This window comes from Mya arenaria, chromosome 15 (genome assembly GCF_026914265.1).
Source record: "Mya arenaria isolate MELC-2E11 chromosome 15, ASM2691426v1".
NCBI classification, from domain to species: Eukaryota; Metazoa; Mollusca; class Bivalvia; order Myida; family Myidae; genus Mya; species Mya arenaria.
In genome coordinates this window covers 33,436,626-33,460,403 of record NC_069136.1, presented here as the reverse complement: position 1 = coordinate 33,460,403, position 23,778 = coordinate 33,436,626, and the positions used below count along the sequence as shown (strand labels likewise).

Sequence of the window (23,778 nt, the reverse complement as noted above, 5' to 3'; positions counted from 1 at the left end):
TCGCGTAGTCACCGACGCCACAGAGGGTGGTTCCTCCACAACCTCTCACCAGACCGGCTACCGGGATTGCGCACTGGGGGCACTCAGCTACCTGTCTGCGAACAGTCATTGTAGTCCTGCGGTGGCGACCAACGTCAGTGCACATTTGATGAGCGTTTATGTGCAAAAGCAGAATAACAGACTGGCTGCTGAAAAACGTCTTCAAGAAGTTGATTATCGGACTCCAAAGGCCGAGAATCGGGTGCCCTTTACCTATAGTCATGCACGCCAGAACCCACAGACCGTTACATGTCAACGCCGAGAAGATCAAACGAAGGACTGTGTGCATTGACGAGTCAAATTCCAACAACCTCTCCGAGAACTCTAAAATGTTCGCCGATCTTGCGGATGACGAAAGACCATGATGACGTCATTGTTCATAATCCCAGTACTTCCATTTGAGTTTCCTGAACAATGATTCAGGATTTGCTAGTTTTGACGTTTCCACTGACATTCAATCTTTGGGGTCAGATAGCTGTTTATTTTTCCCAGATCATATTCTTCCCACCTTGAAAAAAATAGGATCCTATTCTTCACAGCTGGGAAAAAGAAGATCTCATTTGTCACACATTTCTAACATATATGTCACCGCTCCTGGGAAATTTGTGATCGAAGCCGGTTTTTTATGTACCATGAAATTACATTCCTCACAGATCAAAAATTGCATCATTTTTTAAACAAAAAAAGTAAATTTAACAACTCAGTCACATTTGTCACAGATTATAAGTATCTATCAAGTGTTTCCGGTAGATACTTTTATTCCAGTATTGCAGATATATTTTGTTGATAAATATGTATGCGTATATATTCTAGTCATAAAGAATCGTTGATTATGTTGTTGTCGTTTCTGTTGTTGTTGTTGTTGCTGTTAGTTGGCTGTAGGCGCAATCCGGTTGTTGTAGAGATAGTTGTTTTATTTTATTTTTATGTTGTTGCTGTACGGGTATTATTAGTATAAGTAGGAATAGTATTGGTTCTTGTTGGCACCGTTATTGTTGGTGTATGCTTAGTAATGGTAGATGGCATTGTGTTTGTTGTCGTGAGTTGTGTTGGCATAGACAGATGTACTGGAAAAGGTATTTCCAACGCTTTCAACGGCAAGCAGCGAATACCGCAGTGCTAGAAGAGCTTTGGTTTAAAGATAGTTCTGTTCCGAGCTTGCCTGATATGGTCGAGCATGTACGATAGGGTTACAATTCACCCTGGAGGACACAAATATAGAGAAAAAATTAGTTTTAAGAATTGGTGGTGGTGTTGTTGTTATTGTTGTTGAAAGAATATGTTTTATTTTTTTGTATAAGGCGTAGTTTTAAGAATATGTGTTGTTGTTGTAGCTTCTTCTTCTTCTTCTTCTTCTTCTTCTTCTTCTTCTTCTTCTTCTTCTTCTTCTTCTTCTCATTATTATTATTATTATTATGATTATTATTATTATTTTTACTTTTATCATGCTATTATTATTATTTTATTTTTATTATTCTTTTATTTCTTTTTATTATTACATTTTTAATATCAAATTTATCAAACAGCAAAGTCATCGACAAAATCTGTGAAGAATATGATTCTCTTGCTTACCACCATTTTGGTCAATCATATATGTCACAGTTTGAAACTGTGAAGAATAGGATCCTATTTTTCCCAGACCTGTGAAGAATATGATCTGGGAATAATAAGGTCCTACATAGCTGTATTTCTTTTGACCGGAGTGAGGAGGCTGAAAGTGGTCAAGTGTCCAAGGACAATGTATGGCGTCCGTGGTAGAATGTGAGTCATACACGCCTAAGTGTCCATAAGTAGTCCTAGATTACATGTGCTGTTTGGGAAGGACGGGGGATAAGAAGGTATTTTTAAGCTATTTATTGTCTATCATCTCCGCATAAATTCAGAAAAATACGACACGTTTTTCTCTGTACGATTGTACACCCTTTTCAATAATGTCAGCAACACACAGACTTTCTTCCTTTGTAACAAGTGGAGTAGTAGTTCCTGGAACAGACAGAATGTGCGTTTCTTGATAATCGAAATGCGTTTGATTCTTTAAATCGTAAGTTATGGACACACCATTGCAATTGTAATAATCATCGGACACTACCTTTGTTGTGTAAAACTTGTGGATAATGGGCCCGTCAACCCAAATATTACCCAAGTGAACTTTTCATTTATTATGGTAGAAAAACACATGAAGAGCATTTTTAAAACTAAATTAGCCAAATAAAAAAAATTATATCTAAAACTCAAATAGAATATTCAGAATTTGTATTTGTCGGTTCATTTATTAGGGGGCACTTCATAAATTTATAAACTCTTACCATCCATTCAGTCCAACCCGAGCGCGTTCCTCTAACATAAAATCTGGTCTGACCCTGTATTATAAACTCTTACCATCTATACAGTCAACCTCCAGCGCGTCCCTCTAACGTTAAATCTGGTCTGACCCTGTATTATAAACTCTTACCATCTATACAGTCAACCTCCAGCGCGTCCCTCTAACATAAAATCTGGTCTGACCCTGTATTATAAACTCTTACCATCTATACAGTCAACCTCCAGCGCGTCCCTCTAACATAAAATCTGGTCTGACCCTGTATAACAAACTCTTACCATCTATACAGTCAACCTCCAGCGCGTTCCTCTAACATAAAATCTGGTCTGACCCTGTATTATAAACTCTTACCATCTACACAGTCCACCCCCAGCGCGTTCCTCTAACATAAAATCTGGTCTGACCCTGCATTATAAACTCTTACCATCTATACAGTCAACCTCCAGCGCGTTCCTCTAACGTTAAATCTGGTCTGACCCTGTATTATAAACTCTTACCATCTATACAGTCAACCTCCAGCGCGTTCCTCTAACATAAAATCTGGTCTGACCCTGTATTATAAACTCTTACCATCTATACAGTCAACCTCCAGCGCGTTCCTCTAACATAAAATCTGGTCTGACCCTGTATTATAAACTCTTACCATCTATACAGTCAACCTCCAGCGCGTTCCTCTAACATAAAATCTGGTCTGACCCTGCATTATAAACTCTTACCATCTATACAGTCAACCTCCAGCGCGTTCCTCTAACATAAAATCTGGTCTGACCCTGTATTATAAACTCTTACCATCTATACAGTCAACATCCAGCGCGTTCATTTAACATAAAATCTGGTCTGACCCTGCATTATAACCTCTTACCATCTATACAGTCAACCTCCAGCGCGTTCCTCTAACGTAAAATCTGGTCTGACCCTGTATTATAAACTCTTACCATCTATACAGTCAACCTCCAGCGCGTTCCTCTAACGTAAAATCTGGTCTGACCCTGAATTATAAACTCTTACCATCTATACAGTCCACCCCCAGCGCGTTCCTCTAACGTTAAATCTGGTCTGACCCTGTATTATAAACTCTTACCATCTATACAGTCAACCTCCAGCGCGTTCCTCTAACATAAAATCTGGTCTGACCCTGCATTATAAACTCTTACCATCCATTCAGTCAACCCCCAGGGCGTTCCTCTAACGTCAAATCTGATCTGACCCTGTGGCATAAACTCTTACCATCCATGCAGTTTATGAAATGGTCCAGCTCCGCAGCAAATGGTGCCTCAAACCTCTGTGGGAAGGAGTTAAAGAGTCGACGAGTGGAACCACCACTTTCCCTGTCTATAACTGTAGAACTCTCCCGGGGGTTCTCTGCCAGTGCCATACCGCCTGTGCCAAATGCCTTAAATTTGGAACAGGTGATTTATTTGAAGTTAAAAGGAAAAAATATACGCGTTGTCGGCAGGATTCGAACCTGCGCGGGAAGATCCCAATGGATTTCTAGTCCATCGCCATAACCACTCGGCCACGACAACTGCTTATATAACATTCATCGTCCTCATCATGATGACATGCACACCTTTATTGTCATTAAGTGTTGACATGAGGATATCTTTCGGTAATTTATCAGTTCAGATAGTTTACTTTCCAAATAATCAGTATCGACAACATGTTTTTAATAACGTCTTAGTTCACAGTTTAATGGTCATAGGTGTATAATGATATTACGATCGGAAATACCAGAATTGTTGCAGGGTGTTTGCAAAACAGTACGTAATCGCGACCTTGTACGTATTGCAGTGTTGTGAATTATGACGTCCAGGATGTGTATACGTTAATAAGGATATATAACAACCCATATGATTCGTGTATGGATAAACAAAATATTAGTCTTTATAAAAAAAATATAATGGGTACGTGGCCACAAACTCTCGCGTTCAAAAAACGCCAAAATATCGCTAATATGATTTTATTTGTACACACATCATGCTTTTTAATCATTAAAGTCAACATGATAATGCAGATCTAAATAAACAAAATGCACCCACCTTTACTGCGCATCTTTAATGCTGCACTCTCACAGATATACCATTTGCAACAACTTTTTTTTAAATATCTGCAAACCAATAATAAAAGATGGCTGACAAAAGATCAGAAAGCAGATTTTCATATTTCCGTTCGAAAATTAGTTTTATGGCTTAAATTGTTACTAGCGGTTTAAGAAAAATGCATAAAACATCAATTTTTGGACTTAAATATAAAAATCTGCGATCTAATTTTTTGTCCGCAATCTTATATTACTGGTTAGTAGTAGTAGTCGTAGTAGTTTTATTCGTGCATTATGTCAATAACAGTACATTTTACATCAATATAAGATATATCACATATTGTATTTGCATGATATTTAGAGTCCTAATAAGTTATATCACGAAAAGTTTAACATGAAATACACAATACTAGATCTACTAAAACAAGTATTACTTCTGGTGTTAATGATAAAGCTATCTAATTTATTACCAAATAAAGTTTTACCAAATAAAGTTTAAAATTGCACAGGATAACCCGTAAAGATTTGCACGAGTACAAAAGCTTATTTCCAACGGGGTCCATGTCTAAGGTATTAAAGTTGGCATTCAATGATTTGGTGAACAGTATTATATAATATTATATCATATACTCAGATGAATTGAATTAATGTATGACATTCATCACAAATAAACTACTATCAGTATCACATAATTATATGATATACCACACAATTATACAAATAGTTAAGGAATATTTAAAAATTACCAAAGCAACTATATAAAAGTAGTGCGTATTCTTAGAAAGCGAACTTATATTTATCTAATACATAAAAATTATGAATACAAAAAGACAGACTTTTCAAACTTCTCCATCTCCTTTAAGAGGTGAGTTTTGACTAATTTCTTAAAAACATATTTTGATTCTGTGTCGTTGATGTTATTTGGAAGCATGTTCCAATCCCGTATACCATTATAATAAAAAGAAGCTGCTGTAAAACCACCATTATGTGGGACATAAAATTTTAAGTTGGATCTACTGCCATATGAGTGAACTTCGTTACATTTGGCAAAATCATCCTTCATATAACTTAGACATTTGTCATAAAATATTTTGTGTACATGATTTAGCCTAAGTTGTCTACATCTTTGTTCGACATTTAAAAAACCAAGATCAGCAAAACTTGCCACTAAAGCGAGGTTCTACAATGAAAATTATTAATAAAACGAACAATTTTATTTTGTGCCACTTGGAGTCTATTTTTGAACATCATGGTAAGGCCACAGTACCAAGATGATGAAGCATAGTCAAGATGACATTGAGTTTTCCTAAGAGATTTGTTTAAAAATTCACGTTGTCTATATAAAAATTTGATTCTAGAGTTAACCTTCTTAACAATATTGTTCACAGTAGATGTACCAGACAAATCAGAGTCCAAAATTGACCAAAGATTTTTGACTAAATCTTGAGACTTGATTTCATGGCCATTACATTGAATGCTGAAATCCCCTATTTTTACAAGGTTTCCATGCATGTTCGCAAAAATTGGCTCGTTCCAAGACAAAAAATAAAAAAAAGTTGTCAAAACGTTCAATCTGTGAGAGTGCAGCTTTTAAGTGAACATTTGTAAACGACTTTTTATAAACATTTTGCATTTATAAATGTTGGTATACTAGTATCTTGTCTTTACCTTAATCATATACTTTTTTATCATTAAAGACAAATAAGTTAAACCTGAAAATGCATAAAAGAAAACAAACAAAAAACCGCAACCACCTTTAAACTCAACTTCATGTTGTACCTATACTTATAAATAAACGTATTCACCATGTTTCGCAATCTCTCTTATTATTTTCAATGGTATGATAATGAATTTCAATGACAAAAGGATGCGAACCTCGAGACGTATGTCATAGCCGTAAACGCTCTCTCGGAACACGTCCATGGTAACAAAGACTCCATCCGGGTACTTGATGAGGCCGGCCATCGAGTCAGGCTGTCCGCATTGCTGACAAAATGAAGTGGAACATTTTTATTTATCGGTTTCGGATTTATCTTGGAGACGGAACGTACGTGCAAAGGTCACATTGCTGGGTTTGTTCAATAATTGTCAGTGTTTTCTTTTTGCTTTCCTTGCAGTTATTCAGCAGGGTAACGATCGTACCGTTCAATATCTAGCGTGCAGGTATATTGCAACATTTCAATAATGCACGCTACTTAATGCACAGTAACAAAGTAGTATGTCATCACAAGGTCTCCAACATCTCCATATATACCTTATTATTCACAAATCAACGGAGCAAAATATACTCATCAAGCAGGATTATTATGTTGTTGTTTTTTGCAGCGAACAGAGGTCAAGTGTTAGCTTACCAAAAGCGATTTCGGCAATTAAAAGAGCGTGATTTAAGGCTTCGATTCAATTGGCCAGTTGATGTAAACCTATGCAAACTGCATATGTACGGATCCTTTCCGGTTATAAGAACCCGTCCTTTGATATAAATGTCCACGCCGATACGTTATGAACACTCCTGATTTCCTGAGCAGAAACCAGAATAAACAAATAAACATAGGAAAATGTACTCATCAAGTTGGATTATGCTGCTTTTTTGCAGCGAATAGTTGTCAATTGTTAAAGCACCAAAAGCGATTTCGACACATATAAAGAACGTTAATTGTTTCGGGAATAATTAAAACATATGATATGAAAATGTATTTTATTTTGGCCGAAAAAAGGCTGCATAATTATTACACACATATGATACAGAACAATAGCAGTCAAATCACCCTTAAATCGGGGAAATGTGAATAAAAACACAATACATGTAATTACAAATAAATGGTAAAATTATTATATTAATACAGTGCATGAAGGGCGGGAGGCAGGGTAAAAATATTCGACGACCGTTCCTGCGACTTAAATTCTAACAATGAATATGGGCGCCAAATTAAGGAAATCAAGCGAAGAATTACCGAAAAGGAATTAAAAGTATTAGAAGTACAAGAGTTATTTCCCCTATAATTAAGATTTTTGAAGCAAAAATTGCAAATTATGGCTTTTAAGTTCGATTGTGACGAAAGCTGGTAGCTTATATGATCACTTTCGAGTCGGTTTCCTGGGCAGAAACCAGTACTGTTTCCAAAACAAGCTTTACATTTGGGTGCAGCGAAATCCACTATCGTTCAGTGCTTCAAAACCTTCAAATACGAAGTACATGTACAAACAGTAATATATTAATTGTCTGATATGTTAAATATCGCTGTAAAGTAAACATTTGCCTATATCACACGCAGGTTATAGAGTGCTGGATGTTGCATAGTGGCAAGAGATAAATTAAAGGTGAGTCTTGAATATATGGAATATATGTCTATACGATCAAGTTCGTTACTTGTAACTGCTCGTCGTGCACGTGGCACGTTATGTAGATGGACTCTGGCCTTTGTGCACGTGTGAGCCAGACAACCATGTCGATGTCGTGAACACCCAGGTCCGCCAGGATGTTGCAGCCGGTGCTGTCTGAAAACGTAACGGTCGGGTCACTTACCAAGAAGACTCTGTGAACATTACTTCAGCCACATTGGCTCTAAGGTTCAGGATTAATGCTGAACTCAGAATTGATAGCTTTTAAAATCCGATTTTTGTACAGTTGTTCAGAATGTGATTTGCTCGGACATTTGCATCAAAAACTGAAATGAATAAACATGCCTTTGATACAATTTTAAAAAAATGGTCTAAGCCATTTAACCCTGCTTTGGACACGAATCCCTCATTACTCAAACAGACCTCGGCTGTTATTCAGGATTAAAAATTAACGGCTGTTAGAACCCCAGTTTAACAACAATAAGGTTGTCCGGTTAGCGCAGTGGTTACCTAGGCGACCCGGGTTTGATTCTCGGCCTGGCCGCATGTGAGTTTTGTTTGTGGTCACCATGCCGGACAAGTGGGTTTTCTCCGGGTTCTCCGGTTTCCCCCACAACACAAGACCACACTCTCGCGTAAAATCGTGCCAACGAGAGTGATTAATATAATGTTGTAATAACTTGTTTCACAATCGTTGTAAAATAAATATGTTAAACTAACAACAATATGCTATATTAAAAATGGCGTGTGAATCATACGCGCACACTTCTTAATGTCCCCTAACAGTTAGCGTACATTTGAAACAGGTTGTTGTCCTTCATCACGGTTAAACAAACCTTATTCAGAGTATGTAAGTGGTGAAGTGGAGGAGTGTATATGCCTCTCATCCACGAGGTCATGTGTTTGATCCCAACCAGCCACAAGTGCACTTGGCCTCTCGAAATGCTCTCATCCACGAGGTCATGGCTTTGATCCCAACCAGCCACAATTGCACTTGGCCTCTCGAAATTCTCTCATCCACGAGGTCATTGGTTTGATCCCAACCAGCCACAAATGCACTGGGCCTCTCGAAATGCTCTCATCCACAAGGTCATGGGTTTGATCCCAACAAGCTACAAGTGCACTTGGCCCCTCGAAATGGACACCAGTACTGGTTTCTACACAGTACGTATACATATTCGATTTATTCATATATGTCTTAATATTTATTAAACATGGACCAGCATGTAAGCACTCACCGGCGGACTTAAGAAACTCGTACGACGGTTTGGGCGAGTCTCTGGTCGTAGTTTTGATGACCTGTAATTTCCCCAAGGTTCCATTGTCGATAGCAGACTTCACGTCTCGATACGAATCGTCAAAACGTCTGCAAAATGTTAAAAATATATCGTTTGAGAGTGTGTGAATATAATATTAGCATATAGCATTTTAAGTCAACTCTAGATGCTATGGCATTCGAACACTGTGACCCTGGAGGTCGTGGATGCCATCAGGAGTTCGAAAGGCAAGATTTTTCCGAGGAATATCTTAACAGTAAGGTGCAGTTTTACTGCTGAAAATATATCCTAAAGAGCAAAGAGGTGTGTAGGGTTCTTGACGGAACTACCCCCTCCCCCGCCCCGGGCTAGGACGGGTACTGCAGACTGGGTACAACTTTAGTAACCGGTACCTGACCAATACAGCGAAACCATCTAATGTGTAGTGTTTTCCGTTTGTTTTACGTTAGCCTTGTCACCTAATGCTTGTTGAATTGAATGAATAAGGTGTTTCTTCTTCATGTGATTTTTCATAAATGATGTTCCCAGAAGCTCATGGAAAAAGAAGAGATGACATTTCGTCTGAGCATATGACAAATGATAGAACACTTTAATACCGTACTTGTTTCATACGACATGGTTACTACTATTTGTCGTGTTGAAATCATAAGCGGATTGAGGTTGTGGCTCCCCCCGCCCGACACCCCCACCCTCACCCCTAAAATCGTGGAAGTGTCCTTTTAATCTCAATATCGGAGATAAAAAAGTACTAGTATTCAAAATATGCTCGAAATGCGCCATCTCGGACTATAAATTGTCAGAATGTTCATGAGGGAGTACCGTATATTCCTAAGCATACAAGCGCTTTCTTAATTCACGGCCTCTAAACGCCAGCTCCAGCACTTTACGGTGGTGCAAAGAAAACACCATATTGCTATGCAATCAGATCTCAAAATATGCACAAATCCGATTCAGAAGAAAAGCTCCTGGCACCACAGTTTGCACAATTTTGAAACGAAATAGTAACCAGCCTACAGTAGAAGTGTTCTTACACGGTACCACATTCTCCGATTTTCGAAATATGTAGGTTAAATAAAATTATCAATCAAATAAAATATAAATCATACGCACGTTTGTTCATGTAAACATAGGGCACAGCTCCACCACGGAAGTGTCGACAGCTCTTTTTCTTTGCACCACCGTAAAGTGGTGGAGCTGGCGTTTAGAGGCCGTGTAATTACTTCTTACTAAAATGTTGATTTGAATAAAAACACCAAAATCACCTAGTAAATCCTGTGAGGAAAGTCCTTCCGGTATTTTCGGCCGTCTCGTAACACAGCCGAATGTCGGACACAGACTCGCCCGCTGGCTTCTCCGTAAACACGTCCTTGCCTCGAAATAAAAGTGCTTTCCTATTTGCGTTCTGATGCATATGATATAACTGGTTAGTTTAACATATACAGAAATTGTTTAATTAAGTAAGCTGTATAGACTTAATCTAGAAAATAGAGCTATGTGGTACGCAATGAATATATAAAAAATATGCTATGCGGATTGTACGAAATAGACAGTATGTCCTATAGTATGTACGAATAAACAGAAGTATGCTCTGCGATTTTTACGAAATAGACAGTATGTCCTGCAGTATGTACGAAATTGACAGTATGTCCTTTGGGTTGAACGAATAAACCGTATCCGATGCGGTTTGTATTAAGTAAAAAGGTATATCATGCGGTAGGTATACAGTATATGCCCAGACACTCGTACGAAATAATCAGTATATGCCCTGATGCTCGTACGAATTAAACAGTATAATTATGCCTTAATGCTCATACGAAATAAACAGTATATGCCCTGATGCTTGTACGAAATAAATAGTATATGCACTGATGCTCGTACGAAATAAACAGTATATGCCCTGATGCGTGTACGAAATAAACAGTATATGTCCTGATGCTCGTACGAAATAAACAGTTTATGCCCTGATGCTCGTACGAAATAATCAGTATATGCCCTGATGCTCGTACGAATTAAACAGTATAATTATGCCTTGATGCTCATACGAAATAAACAGTATATGCCCTGAGGCTCGTACGAAATAAACAGTATATGCCCTGATGCTCGTACGAAATAAACAGTATATGCCCTGATGCTCGTACGAAATAATCAGTATACGCCCTGATGCTCGTACGAATTATACAGTATATGCCTTGATGCTCATACGAAATAAACAGTATATGCCCTAATGCTCGTACGAATTAAACAGTATATGCCTTGATGCTTGTACGAAATAAACAGTATACGCCCTGATGCTCGTACGAATTAATCAGTATAGGCCTTGATGCTCATACGAAATAAACAGTATATGCCCTGATGCTCATACGAATTAAACAGTATATGCCCAGACACTCGCACGAAATAAACAGTACATGCCCTGATGCTCGTACAAATTAAACAGTATATGCCCTGATGCTCTACGAATTAAACAGTATATGCCCAGACACTCGCACGAATTAAACAGTATATGCCCTGATGCTCGTACGAATTAAACAGTATATGCATTGATGCTCGTACGAATTAAACAGTATATGCCCAGACACTCGCACGAAATAAACAGTATATGCCCTGAGGCTCGTACGAATTAAACAGTATATGCTCTGAGGCTCGTAGGAAATAAACATAAAATGCCATGAGGTTGGTATGATATACGAAGTAAACAGCAAGTTGCGTGGTTGGATGAACTATTGGTATAACTGTCGTTTATATGAAATACTTTTCCAAAGCATGAAGTTTACCATGTTTGAGGCTCTGGACGATGTACTCTGTATGTGTGCTGGTGGGTGACACGACCACAACGGCGTCGAGGCTGTATGGAATATACGAACTCAATTGAAATATAAGGTTTTAATTCAAAACGTACTTGTTCTAAACACTAGAACCTCGAGTTTCTACTTAAATATCGTCCAGTATCAAATGTTTTATAGGGTCTTCCATTTTACCCTTTAATAGTATATTTATTTTTTATCAAGTTCGGTAAAAAGTCCCTTTACCTATCATGTCGGAAAGATGGGAAGTTCCGACATAGGTAGAACTCGTCCATCACGCCATGTACCCGCCAATAGATTAAACAAATTTAAAGGCAGAAATATCCCAACCACAGATAACTCATTTGACATTTAATCCTTCAAAAGCCTGTCCATTACTTCCTTTATGGACATACAAATTGATGATTTAAGTCGGCAATAATATAACAAATGATAGATCATTCTACATTTTATCCGACATTATTTGTCCATCTCCATGAACGAGAAAAAGGAAGTGTTTTTTCGAGGTAGAACTCGTTCTTGATTTTCCTATACCCGAAAGATAATCATTTTACCATATAGGTTACACACCACCATTGTCATTTCCTCTATAATTCAAAGTGAAATGATTATTTTTAGACAACATTTAAAGGCATTTCGAGCGAATGCAGACTATGATAAACATATATATTCTTAAAGTACAAGCTTTAAATTACCTTTTAAGCCAATAAAAGGGGGGGGGGGGTCAAGTTATTCCTAAGAAAAATCTCTCCACTTAAAAAACAAACTCTAAAAATTGCACAGTCCGCCATGACAGTTCTTCCAAAATGACCTTTCAACTATAGGGCAGCAGTTTATGCTTAAATCTCTATTCTAAATGATAAATCAAGCAATAATAGATACTCAAGGTATAAAAGTTTCAGGAATAATTATATTTTTGATTTACAGTGTATTGAGCATGTGAAAACATGTCTATCAGTCATAAAAACTTCTTTTTTTATTGAGAATTATCCACACAACGGAAGCACATATGACGCAATGGTGACGTCATACCTATATAGATCATCCTACCTTTTATCCTACAAACGTCTGTCCCTCTCCGTGGATGAGAAAAAAAGAGTGTTTCCTTCGAGGTAGAACTCGTCTTTCAATTTCCTGTACCCGAAAGATAATCATTTTACCATCGATAAATCATCCAACCTTTTATCCTACAAACGTCTGTCCCTCTCCGTGGAGGAGAAAGAAGAGTGTTTCCTTCGAGGTAGAACTCATCCTTCATTTTCCTGTACCCGAAAGAATTTAATTTTACCATAGATAAGTCATTTTACCTTTTATCCGACAAAAGTCTGTCTCTCTCCGAGGAGGGGAAGAAAGGAGTGTTTCCATCGAGGTAGAACTCGTCCTTCACTTCCTGTATTCGCCTCATATCGTTTTCCACAATCCATTTCAAGTCCAGACGACGGTTGCTCAGAATGTTTTTAAGATGGACGCCTGAAATTAAATACATGATTGCAAATGTTTAATGGTGTATTAGGCCACAAGGGCAGTGTAATTGTTCGGGGTAACTTTACTTCTTTCGATGCAGTATATAAAGTCGGATATTATAAACAATAGCGCCACGGAGCCAACGCCAACGTTCGTCTGTTTTTGCTGTCAAATCGAGTAAGAGGGATAACCCAACATTTATTGAAAACCAGAGATATGAGACTTGTTATACATGTAAGTATAGTCTCTGGGAATCTATGTAACAATTTCCTGGGACTATCTTGAATGGTTTTTTAGTTATGACCGAGGTTAAAGTTTTCAGTGTCCACTACGACACACAACCGCTATCACAAAACCTTGACTTTTTTCGGAAAACAGAGAATCTAAAAAAGGTTCCTACCTGCAATCCGCCCACAACCAAACAGGCCAACGTTGTAGCGTTTTCTTTGGTTTGAACCTTGTGTAACGTATGTGCGTCGACCCAGTGTCTGTAATAAACACCTCATAAATCATGTTGTTTTGCCTTTTCAAATCATTGTAAGTGATACATGTAAAAACTATATTGATACATTTTGGATTGAGTTGGAGGTTAAATACTCCTTAACAAGTTTAATTCCTTGCTTGCTGTGCGCATACCCCTCCGTCTGTACGTCTGTCTGGCTTTTTGCGTGCCTATCTATCCATTCGCCAATATGGCTTGCTGCGTGTCTACCTTTCCGTCCGTACGTCTGTCTGGCTTGCTTCGTGCCTACCTTTCCGTCTGTACGTCTGTCTGAACTGCTGCGTGTTTACCTCTCCGTCTGTCTGACTTTCTTCGTGTCTACCTATCCGCCAGTACGTCTGTCTGGCTTGCTGCGTGTCTACCTATCCGCCAGTACGTCTGTCTGGCTTGCTGTGTGCCTACCTATCCGTCCGTCTGGCTTGCTGTGGGCCTACCTATCCGTCCGTCTGACTTGATGTGGGCCTACCTATCCGTCCGTCTGGCTTGCTGTGGGCCTACCTATCCGTCCGTCTGGCTTGCTGTGGGCCTACCTATCCGTCCGTCTGGCTTGCTGTGGGCCTACCTATCCGAACGTATGTCTGTCTGGCTTGCTGTGGGCCTACCTATCCGTCCGTCTGACTTGATGTGGGCCTACCTATCCGTCCGTCTGGCTTGCTGTGGGCCTACCTATCCGAACGTACGTCTGTCTGGCTTGCTGTGGGCCTACCTATCCGTCCGTCCGTCTGTCTGGCCTGCTGTGGGCCTACCTATCCAAACGTACGTCTGTCTGGCTTGCTGTGGGCCTACCTATCCGTCCGTCTGACTTGCTGTGGGCCTACCTATCCGTCCGTCTGGCTTGCTGTGGGCCTACCTATCCGAACGTACGTCTGTCTGGCTTGCTGTGGGCCTACCTATCCGAACGTACGTCTGTCTGGCTTGCTGTGGGCCTACCTATCAGTCCGTCTGACTTGCTGAGGGCCTACCTATCCGTCCGTCTGGCTTGCTGTGGGCCTACCTATCAGTCCGTCTGACTGGCTTTTGGCCTACCTATCCGTCCGTCTGGCTTGCTGTGGGCCTACATATCCGTCTGTCTGGCTTGCTGTGGGCCTACCTATCCGTCCGTCTGGCTTGCTGTGGGCCTACCTATCCGTCCGTCTGGCTTGCTGTGGGCCTACCTATCCGTCCGTCTGGCTTGCTGTGGGCCTACTTATCCGTCCGTCTGGCTTGCTGTGGGCCTACCTATCCGTCCGTCTGGCTTGCTGTGGGCCTACCTATCCGTCTGTCTGGCTTGCTGTGGGCCTACCTATCCGTCTGTCTGGCTTGCTGTGTGCCTACCTATCCGCCCGTCTGGCTTGCTGTGGGCCTACTTATCCGAACGTACGTCTGTCTGGCTTGCTGTGGGCCTACCTATCCGTCCGTCTGTCTAAGTGTTCAACTGTCCGTCAGCCTTTAGTTATTATGACTGCAAATATTCTACAGATATCTAAGTTATAAGGCATACTAACACAATTTACTTCCGACAGTGCGCTGTAAATTGCTCCAGAAAACAGTAAATTATGGGTATTCCATTTTGATCCAGTAAATTTAAGACATCTCCGAAACAACATCATATATTATTCAACGTCTAAACCAATCTTAAAGCTCTATTTAACTTAAATATAATCGGGCGCGCACTTATCTCTGAAATGAAGTTTGCTTAGGGAAGAATATTTGCAAATAAACTTTAATAAAATGATAAGACAAATATGTACATGGACATGAATGCACCTTACTGATAGTGGTCAATAAGTGGTTTTTAATGAGTTCACATCCAGGCCAAAATATGGAGGCTCTTCACTTTCGTTAAAGCAGCACGCTCTGTTCTGGCCAGTATATTTGTCTATATAACAAAAACAGAAATAAATAGCAGGTTAAATACGACCGAAAGAAGGCTTATAATTACCAAACTAAATGATTCCAAAGACTGTCTCCACAAAGTATAGCTGTGTTTGACGTAAGTATGTTAAAAGGCGAAATAGTAACAATACACATTCAAATTCCAAGTCGAGGGGTGAAAGCGAAAAGGTTCTATCTGCTTCTTTATTTAATGTCACTTAGAACCTTTTCGCATTCACCCCTCGAAGTGTAACTGATTCGCCCCCCCCCCCCCCCCGAAAGTTCGAAAGTTAATGTTTTATGGCTAAAAGCGTTTCTAACGCTATAAGAAAAAAAATAAACGTCAATATGAAAACCTGCGATCTATTTTTTGTCAGCAGTCTTATATCTCTGATCTCCAGATATTTACGCAAGCATTTAATGATTCTAAGAGAATAAATAAAATAAAAATGTCAAAACGGTCAATCTGTTAGAGTGCAGCTTTAAGTTGAAGGAAATTTTGATTGTTTGAATTCAGTTCCAATCATTTAAAATTCACATTGGACCAACACGTTATAAAGGCAAACACTATGAACATTGGGTCGACACGTTTTAAAGGCAATCACTCTGAACATTGGGTCGACACGTTTTAAAGGCAAAAACTCTGAACATTGGGTCGACACGTTATAAAGGCAAACACTCTGAACATTGGGTCGACACGTTTTAAAGGCAAAAACTCTGAACATTGGACCAACACGTTATAAAGGCAAACACTCTGAACATTGGGTCGACACGTTTTAAAGGCAATCACTCTGAACATTGGGTCGACACGTTTTAAAGGCAAAAACTCTGAACATTGGGTCGACACGTTTTAAAGGCAATCACTCTGAACATTGGGTCGACACGTTTTAAAGGCAATCTCTGAACATTAGGCCAACACGTTATAATGGCAAACACTCTGAACATTGGGCAGGCACGTTATAATGGCAAACATTCTGAACATTGGGCCAACACGTTTTAAAGGCAAAAACTCTGAACATTGGACCAACACGTTATAAAGGCAAACACTCTGAACATTGGACCAACACGTTATAAAGGCAAACACTCTGAACATTGGGTCGACACGTTTTAAAGGCAAACACTCTGAACATTTGACCAACACGTTTTAAAGGCAAAAACTCTGAACATTGGACCAACACGTTATAAAGGCAAACACTCTGAACATTGGACCAACACGTTATAAAGGCAAACACTCTGAACATTGGGTCGACACGTTATAAAGGCAAACACTCTGAACATTGGACCAACACGTTATAAAGGCAAACACTCTGAACATTGGACCAACACGTTATAAAGGCAAACACTCTGAACATTGGGTCGACACGTCTTAAAGGCAAAAACTCTGAACATTGGACCAACACGTTATAAAGGCAAACACTCTGAACATTGGGTCGACACGTTTTAAAGGCAATCTCTGAACATTGGGCCAACACGTTATAATGGCAAACACTCTGAACATTGGGCCGGCACGTTATAATGGCAAACACTCTGAACATTGGGCCGGCACGTTATAATGGCAAACACTCTGAACATTGGGCCGGCACGTTATAATGGCAAACACTCTGAACATTGGGCCGGCACGTTATAAAGGCAAACACTCTGAACATTGGGCCGGTACGTTATAATGGCAAACACTCTGAACATTGGGCCGGCACGTTATAAAGGCAAACACTCTGAACATTGGGCCGACACGTTTTACAGGCAAACACTCTGAACATTGGGCCGACACGTTTTAAAGGCAAACACTCTGAACATTGGGCCGGTACGTTATAAAGGCAAACACTCTGAACATTGGGCCGGTACGTTATAAAGGCAAACACTCTGAACATTGGGCCGGTACGTTATAAAGGCAAACACTATGAACATTGGGCCGGTACGTTATAATGGCAAACACTCTGAACATTGGGCCGGCACGTTATAATGGCAAACACTCTGAACATTGGGCCGGCACGTTATAATGGCAAACACTCTGAACATTGGGCCGGCACGTTTTAAAGGCAAACACTCTGAACATTGGGTCGACACGTTTTAAAGGCAAACACTCTGAACATTGGGCCGACACGTTTTAAAGGCAAACACTCTGAACATTGGGTCGACACGTTTTAAAGGCAAACACTCTGAACATTGGGCCGGCATGTTATAAAGGCAAACACTCTGAACATTGGGTCGACACGTTTTAAAGGCAAACACTCTGAACATTGGGTCGACACGTTTTAAAGGCAAACACTCTGAACATTGGGCCGGCACGTTATAAAGGCAAACACTCTGAACATTGGGCCGACACGTTTTAAAGGCAAACACTCTGAACATTGGGTCGACACGTTTTAAAGGCAAACACTCTGAACATTGGGCCGGCACGTTATAATGGCAAACACTCTGAACATTGGGCCGGCACGTTTTAAAGGCAAACACTCTGAACATTGGACCAACACGTTATAAAGGCAAACACTCTGAACATTGGGCCGACACGTTTTAAAGGCAAACACTCTGAACATTGGGCCGGCACGTTATAATGGCAAACACTCTGAACATTGGGCCGGCACGTTATAAAGGCAAACACTCTGAACATTGGGCCGACACGTTTTAAAGGCAAACACTCTGAACATTGGGTCGACACGTTTTAAAGGCAATCTCTGAACATTGGGCCGGCACGTTATAAAGGCAAACACTCTGAACATTGGGCCAACACGTTTTAAAGGCAAACACTCTGAACAGACCGGCACGTTATAATGGCAAACACTCTGAGTATTGGGCCGGCACGTTATAAAGGCAAACACTCTGAACATTGGGCCGACACGTTTTAAAGGCAAACACTCTGAACATTGGGTCGACACGTTATAAAGGCAAACACTCTGAACATTGGGCCGGCACGTTATAAAGGCAAACACTCTGAACATTGGACCGACACGTTAGAAAGGCAAACACTCTGAACATTGGGCCGACACGTTTTAAAGGCAAACACTCTGAACATTGGGCCGACACGTTTTAAAGGCAAACACTCTGAACATTGGACCAACACGTTATAATGGAAAACACTCTGAACATTGGTCCAACACGTTTTAAAGGCAAACACTCTGAACATTTGACCAACACGTTTTAAAGGCAAAAACTCTGAACATTGGACCAACACGTTTTAAAGGCAATCACTCTGAACATTGGGTCGACACGTTTTAAAGGCAAAAACTCTGAACATTGATCCAACACGTTATAAAGGCAAACACTCTGAACATTGGACCAACACGTTATAAAGGCAAACACTCTGAACATTGGGTCGACACGTTATAAAGGCAAACACTCTGAACATTGGACCAACACGTTATAATGGCAAACACTCTGAACATTGGTCCAACACGTTTTAAAGGCAAACACTCTGAACATTGGGCCGACACGTTATAAAGGCAAACACTCTGAACATTGGACCGACACGTTTTTAAGGCAAACACTCTGAACATTGGGCCGACACGTTTTAAAGGCAAACACTCTGAACATTGATCCAAAACGTTTTAAGACACATCGTCTGAAAATTAAACCAACACGTTCAAAAGGTAGACATTTAGAAAATTGGACCAGCACGTTTAAAGGCAAACAAACTGAACATTTCTCCAACAAGTTATAAAGGCAAACTCAGTGAACATTGGTCGAACACGTTATAAAGGCAAACAATCTGAACATTGGACCAGCACGAATTAAAGGCAAATACTATGAACATTTGTCCAACACGTTTTAAAGACAAGCAATTTAAACATTGGTCCAACAGGCATTTAAGGCACACACATTGAACAGTTGTCAAACACTTTAGTCAGACACTCCCTTCGTTGGTTAGACACGTTTTAAGGCACACACTACGAGCATTGGTTCAACACATTTTAAAGCCACATACTCTGAACATTGGTCCAACCTCTTTAAAAGGCACACACAGAACATTGGTGCAACACGTTTTAAATTTACACTTTAAGAATACTATTTGAAAAGGTTTTACATTCACGCATCTGAGCGTTGGACTAACATGTTTTAAAGAAACACACTCTAAATATTGGTCAATCAGGTTTAAAACTCACACAATTTGAACATTGGAATAACACATACACACCGTCTAAATATTGGTCCAACACCTTTACTTTTACATGCACACAATTAGAACAACATTGGCTTAAACACTTTTAAAGGTACACAATATAAACATTGGTCCCAAATAATATAAATGTATGACATTATCAATTTGACATAATCAAAAATGTTCACAAACTCAACATTAATCCAACAAGTTTTAACGGCACATAATCTTACGTTAGTCTAACAGATTTTAAAGGCACACAATCTGAGAAATGTTCCAACACATTTTAGAGGTAACAATTAAAACATTTATCCAACAAGTTTTAAAGGCACACAATTTGAATAATATCCAGCATGTCAACAAGACAAAGAATCTGAACATTGGTTCAATTCGCTTTGAAAGAAACAATCTAACGTTGGTTAAACACGTTTTAAAGGCAACAATCTGAACATTGGTCCAGCACTTGTTAAATAGTTAAAATGTTTTCTTTTCTAAAATGGACTAATTATAAATGACATTGATGACATTTAATGACGTTAATGTTAACACACGTTAGCACTTCAAAAATGACAGTTTTAAAGGTTGCAGCATCAGGGTCTGTGTTTGAGTGGCACGTTTTAGTCAGCTATAATCTACACAGAGCAACGGCTCATACTATATGGCTAGTATTGAATACCTCGACTATTGATTATCGATTTGAACAATGTAAATACAAGGAAGTGATCTATTAATATTCATACAAATGTAGAACAGAAACCAATATGAAGTAATAAAGAAAATTAGACTAAAATGGGATGTATTTTTCCTCAACCGGGTAAGAAACTTATCGTTGATTTTATTTGTTGTTCATAATATTTATTTAACAAAGATCGGTCTCAATATACAAAGAGGAATTGTCTAGTGATTTTTATTAGGTATACTGGATGTATGACTCACTATTTTCAAGAACCAGGCAATCCGTTTTGATACACACTTACTCAATTAACCTATTAAACTATTTTATGTTTAATTCGTGTTGATTAAAAGACATATTCCAAGGTTGCTTAACACTTTTCAGCAGGAAAAGACCTCAATTTATCCGTTAAAAGAGATCAGCCAAAAGGAAGTAAGTTAGCTTATTTAGCTTCTGTAGTTCATATATTAGAACGTGATAATAATTACATGTATGAAACGATTTTTTATTTAAAAAAGGCAACTTACATTGTTAACTGAGTCAATTGGATCTTAACATAAACGCTTACATCAATACAATTTATTTTGTATTGTTTTTTTTTCAAAATACTTGTTTGTCTTACTAGAGGGAGTAACCGCAGGATCAGAATCTAGGACACCAGCTTCACCAGAGCCAAATCCTGGCCCTACAGTAGTGTCACCGACAACAAATCCCGCTCCCTTCTCGATGACTGTGACCTCAGACACAACACAGCCCCTCCCGCCCCCTAATTTACGGAAATGAAATCATTGGACTTATTTCTTCTACAGTGTATCCAGATACAATACAACTGAAAGTGTCTCCTGTCAATTTATTAATGGCAAATATGAAAAACATAATTTTCTACAACTCCAAATATAACAAAACAGTGACTTCAGATACAACACAAAGTTATCGTTGTCAATAATGCATGCTACCTGACAGGGTACACATTCATAAAGGAGAATTGGACAATTAATTTTAAACTACCATGTTATAACTGTATATCAAAAAAGGATTAGGGTTTGATCGGACGTCACTTGATCACTGTTTTATAGATATGTGCATATCTTATTTTTAACATTTTCCAGCATTATTTATGTTTTTGAACACTACATGAACTGCATAGTGTATTGCTTGAATAACAGCACATAAGAAATTCAAACTTATTCGTTAACGGAAGGAATATGGCTTAAAGAACTTACACTTGAATTTACTATAATTCTGGCAAACAAGCCAAAATTGATATTCCTTCTCCACCGTATTCCTATTGCATGATACACATATTTACCGATTTTATTTTATAAGGGGCGCACATTTTCCCTCATATACACCCTTTGAAGGCACACCATAACTACCATCTCATTGGAAAGTTTTGACCATCTACAAGTCCTTACAGTTATATCTATTGAGTTGTAAAATGGATGGTCCAGTGATATACGTGTACGCCTCTCTCTTAAGAGATTTGAGCCATGCCAATGAAGTTATATTGGCCTCTGGTATTGGACACCTCGGTACTGGTTACTAACCATGCAGGAATCTACCTGACAGTGGTTTATATTAGTCTATGTATGGCTCGTAATTTTGTGGAAATAAATCTGTCCTTAAACTGAGGAGGAAACAATCTACCATGGGCATTTTGTTGGACATTCCACCTTTTATAGCTATTTGTTGTGAACGATATAATGATAAAAATACGGATTTTATGGACTATTAAATTAAGCAAGGTTTCAAAATAAATCATGTTTCCAAGAAAATAACACATATCATGCAAGTCAATATCGACTTGTTTCAGAGACTCACACATCTAATGCGCACCGAAGAGACCTCAGGTTGGGTGCTCAGAGCCTGTTCCCTCTGGCGATAACTTAATACGAAAAGCGAAACGGTACACTCAAACTGGTGCTTCAGTTCAAGACGAGACAAATAAAAAAAAAACTTATGCACGCATGAAGCAAAAAAGATTAAATGATGAATTCTACTGGTATTCTAGTAACACAAATTATTCAAACCACCTTACCTCTGTCTATTTCAGGCATGTCACTGGCACCAAACTTATTCATTGGTTGGCCTTAATTAGGGAAGTAAAAGAATGGTTTCATATTCATGTAGGAAACACTCAGCGTAATGTTTAATAATTATAATCTTTATTGGAGCATTTAGCAGTCTTAGTCGACAACAATTTCACTATAGTCCGGCAGCCAAATGGGGTATCTTAGCTAAACCTTGAATGACGGTGTATAGAAAATGTTTTTGCACATTGTGATAGTCTAGACCTTAGTGTACACGAATCCGATGACCTCGTGCCACCTTTGGTGTTGTTTTTGCATTTTGAGATGGTGGCCATTCTGACAGCACGTTGGGTACCGAGCATCCTCTCAGACACACCAATGTGTGAATATCGCTCGCTCACTTATACAAAGTAACGATGAAAAAGGCGATAACATGTTGCATAGAATCGTTGGCCATGATTAAAATTGGATTCGATGGAATGCCAATACCGGTTTAATTCCGCCGATGTCATAACTGTCCCGAGATAATGATGATAACTGCATAATTTATGACGTTCGCGGCGTATTTACATCACATCGGGTACCGCCGATGTTTTTATGACAATATTTCGTCCAGCATCACGCCGCAGAACTGCCTGACAGCACACCGCTCATTTTGCACGACAATGCGTTCTCTCACAAAATTAAGGTTGTAAAGGAGCTACTAGGGGGATATGGTTCGGAATCGCTTGATCATCCTCCGCACTCCGTACTTTCTCCCCCTAATCTCGATGTGTTTCCAAATTGAAAGAACCACTTCGTGGAATACGTTATAATAGTTTAGATGGACGGTAGTGAACGGGGAAGTCCGACGTATTAAATTCAGTTGTCTAGCAACCGGTATCCAAGCATTGCAAAGAAGATGGAATTCAGTCATTCGCTCCAAGGGAGAATACTTTGAGGGATTATATATAAGTAGGTTTTCTGTTTATCTAATAATATGAAATAAGGCATTGCCTTGGACGGGCTCTAGGAATGTTATCAACTACAAAAACTGCTTATGCCGCACAATTTTTCCCAGGTAAACAAGAGTTAAAGGCAAAATTGATTTTATAGGACATACCACGACTATGACTATGATTAACAAGATCATTTATGTGCATCACAAGTAAGGTGAAGGCAATGCAAAAGAAATTGAATATTTTAATGGTTGAGAATACTCATAAATACAAACACAATACATTTACTGATTACCCAAAACTGAATATCATACAAGCACGTAATATTACAAAATAATGATTCCTACTTTAAACATAACAAGGTAAATAAAACAGATTGAGTTTGGTTAAAATAAATTATCACAGGC

At 39.1% G+C, this 23,778-nt stretch overlaps 1 protein-coding gene and 1 non-coding gene across 2 annotated transcripts; both read right to left on the bottom strand.

The window, feature by feature from the left end:
* Positions 1-1,918: 1,918 nt before the first annotated feature.
* On the bottom strand, positions 1,919-15,423 carry LOC128219643 (myo-inositol 2-dehydrogenase-like). Its single transcript, XM_052927539.1, has 10 exons — positions 15,268-15,423; positions 13,682-13,769; positions 13,125-13,287; positions 11,788-11,858; positions 10,276-10,384; positions 8,975-9,102; positions 7,765-7,892; positions 6,273-6,383; positions 3,587-3,752; positions 1,919-2,022 (listed from the first exon to the last, which is right to left on the bottom strand). The coding sequence occupies exons 1-10, from the start codon at positions 15,370-15,372 to the stop codon at positions 1,919-1,921; spliced, it is 1,173 nt and encodes a 390-aa protein (XP_052783499.1). The 5' UTR covers positions 15,373-15,423.
* Positions 3,804-3,885, bottom strand: Trnas-aga (transfer RNA serine (anticodon AGA)). Its single transcript has one exon. It is a non-coding gene; the product is annotated as a tRNA-Ser (tRNA).
* Positions 15,424-23,778: the final 8,355 nt, after the last annotated feature.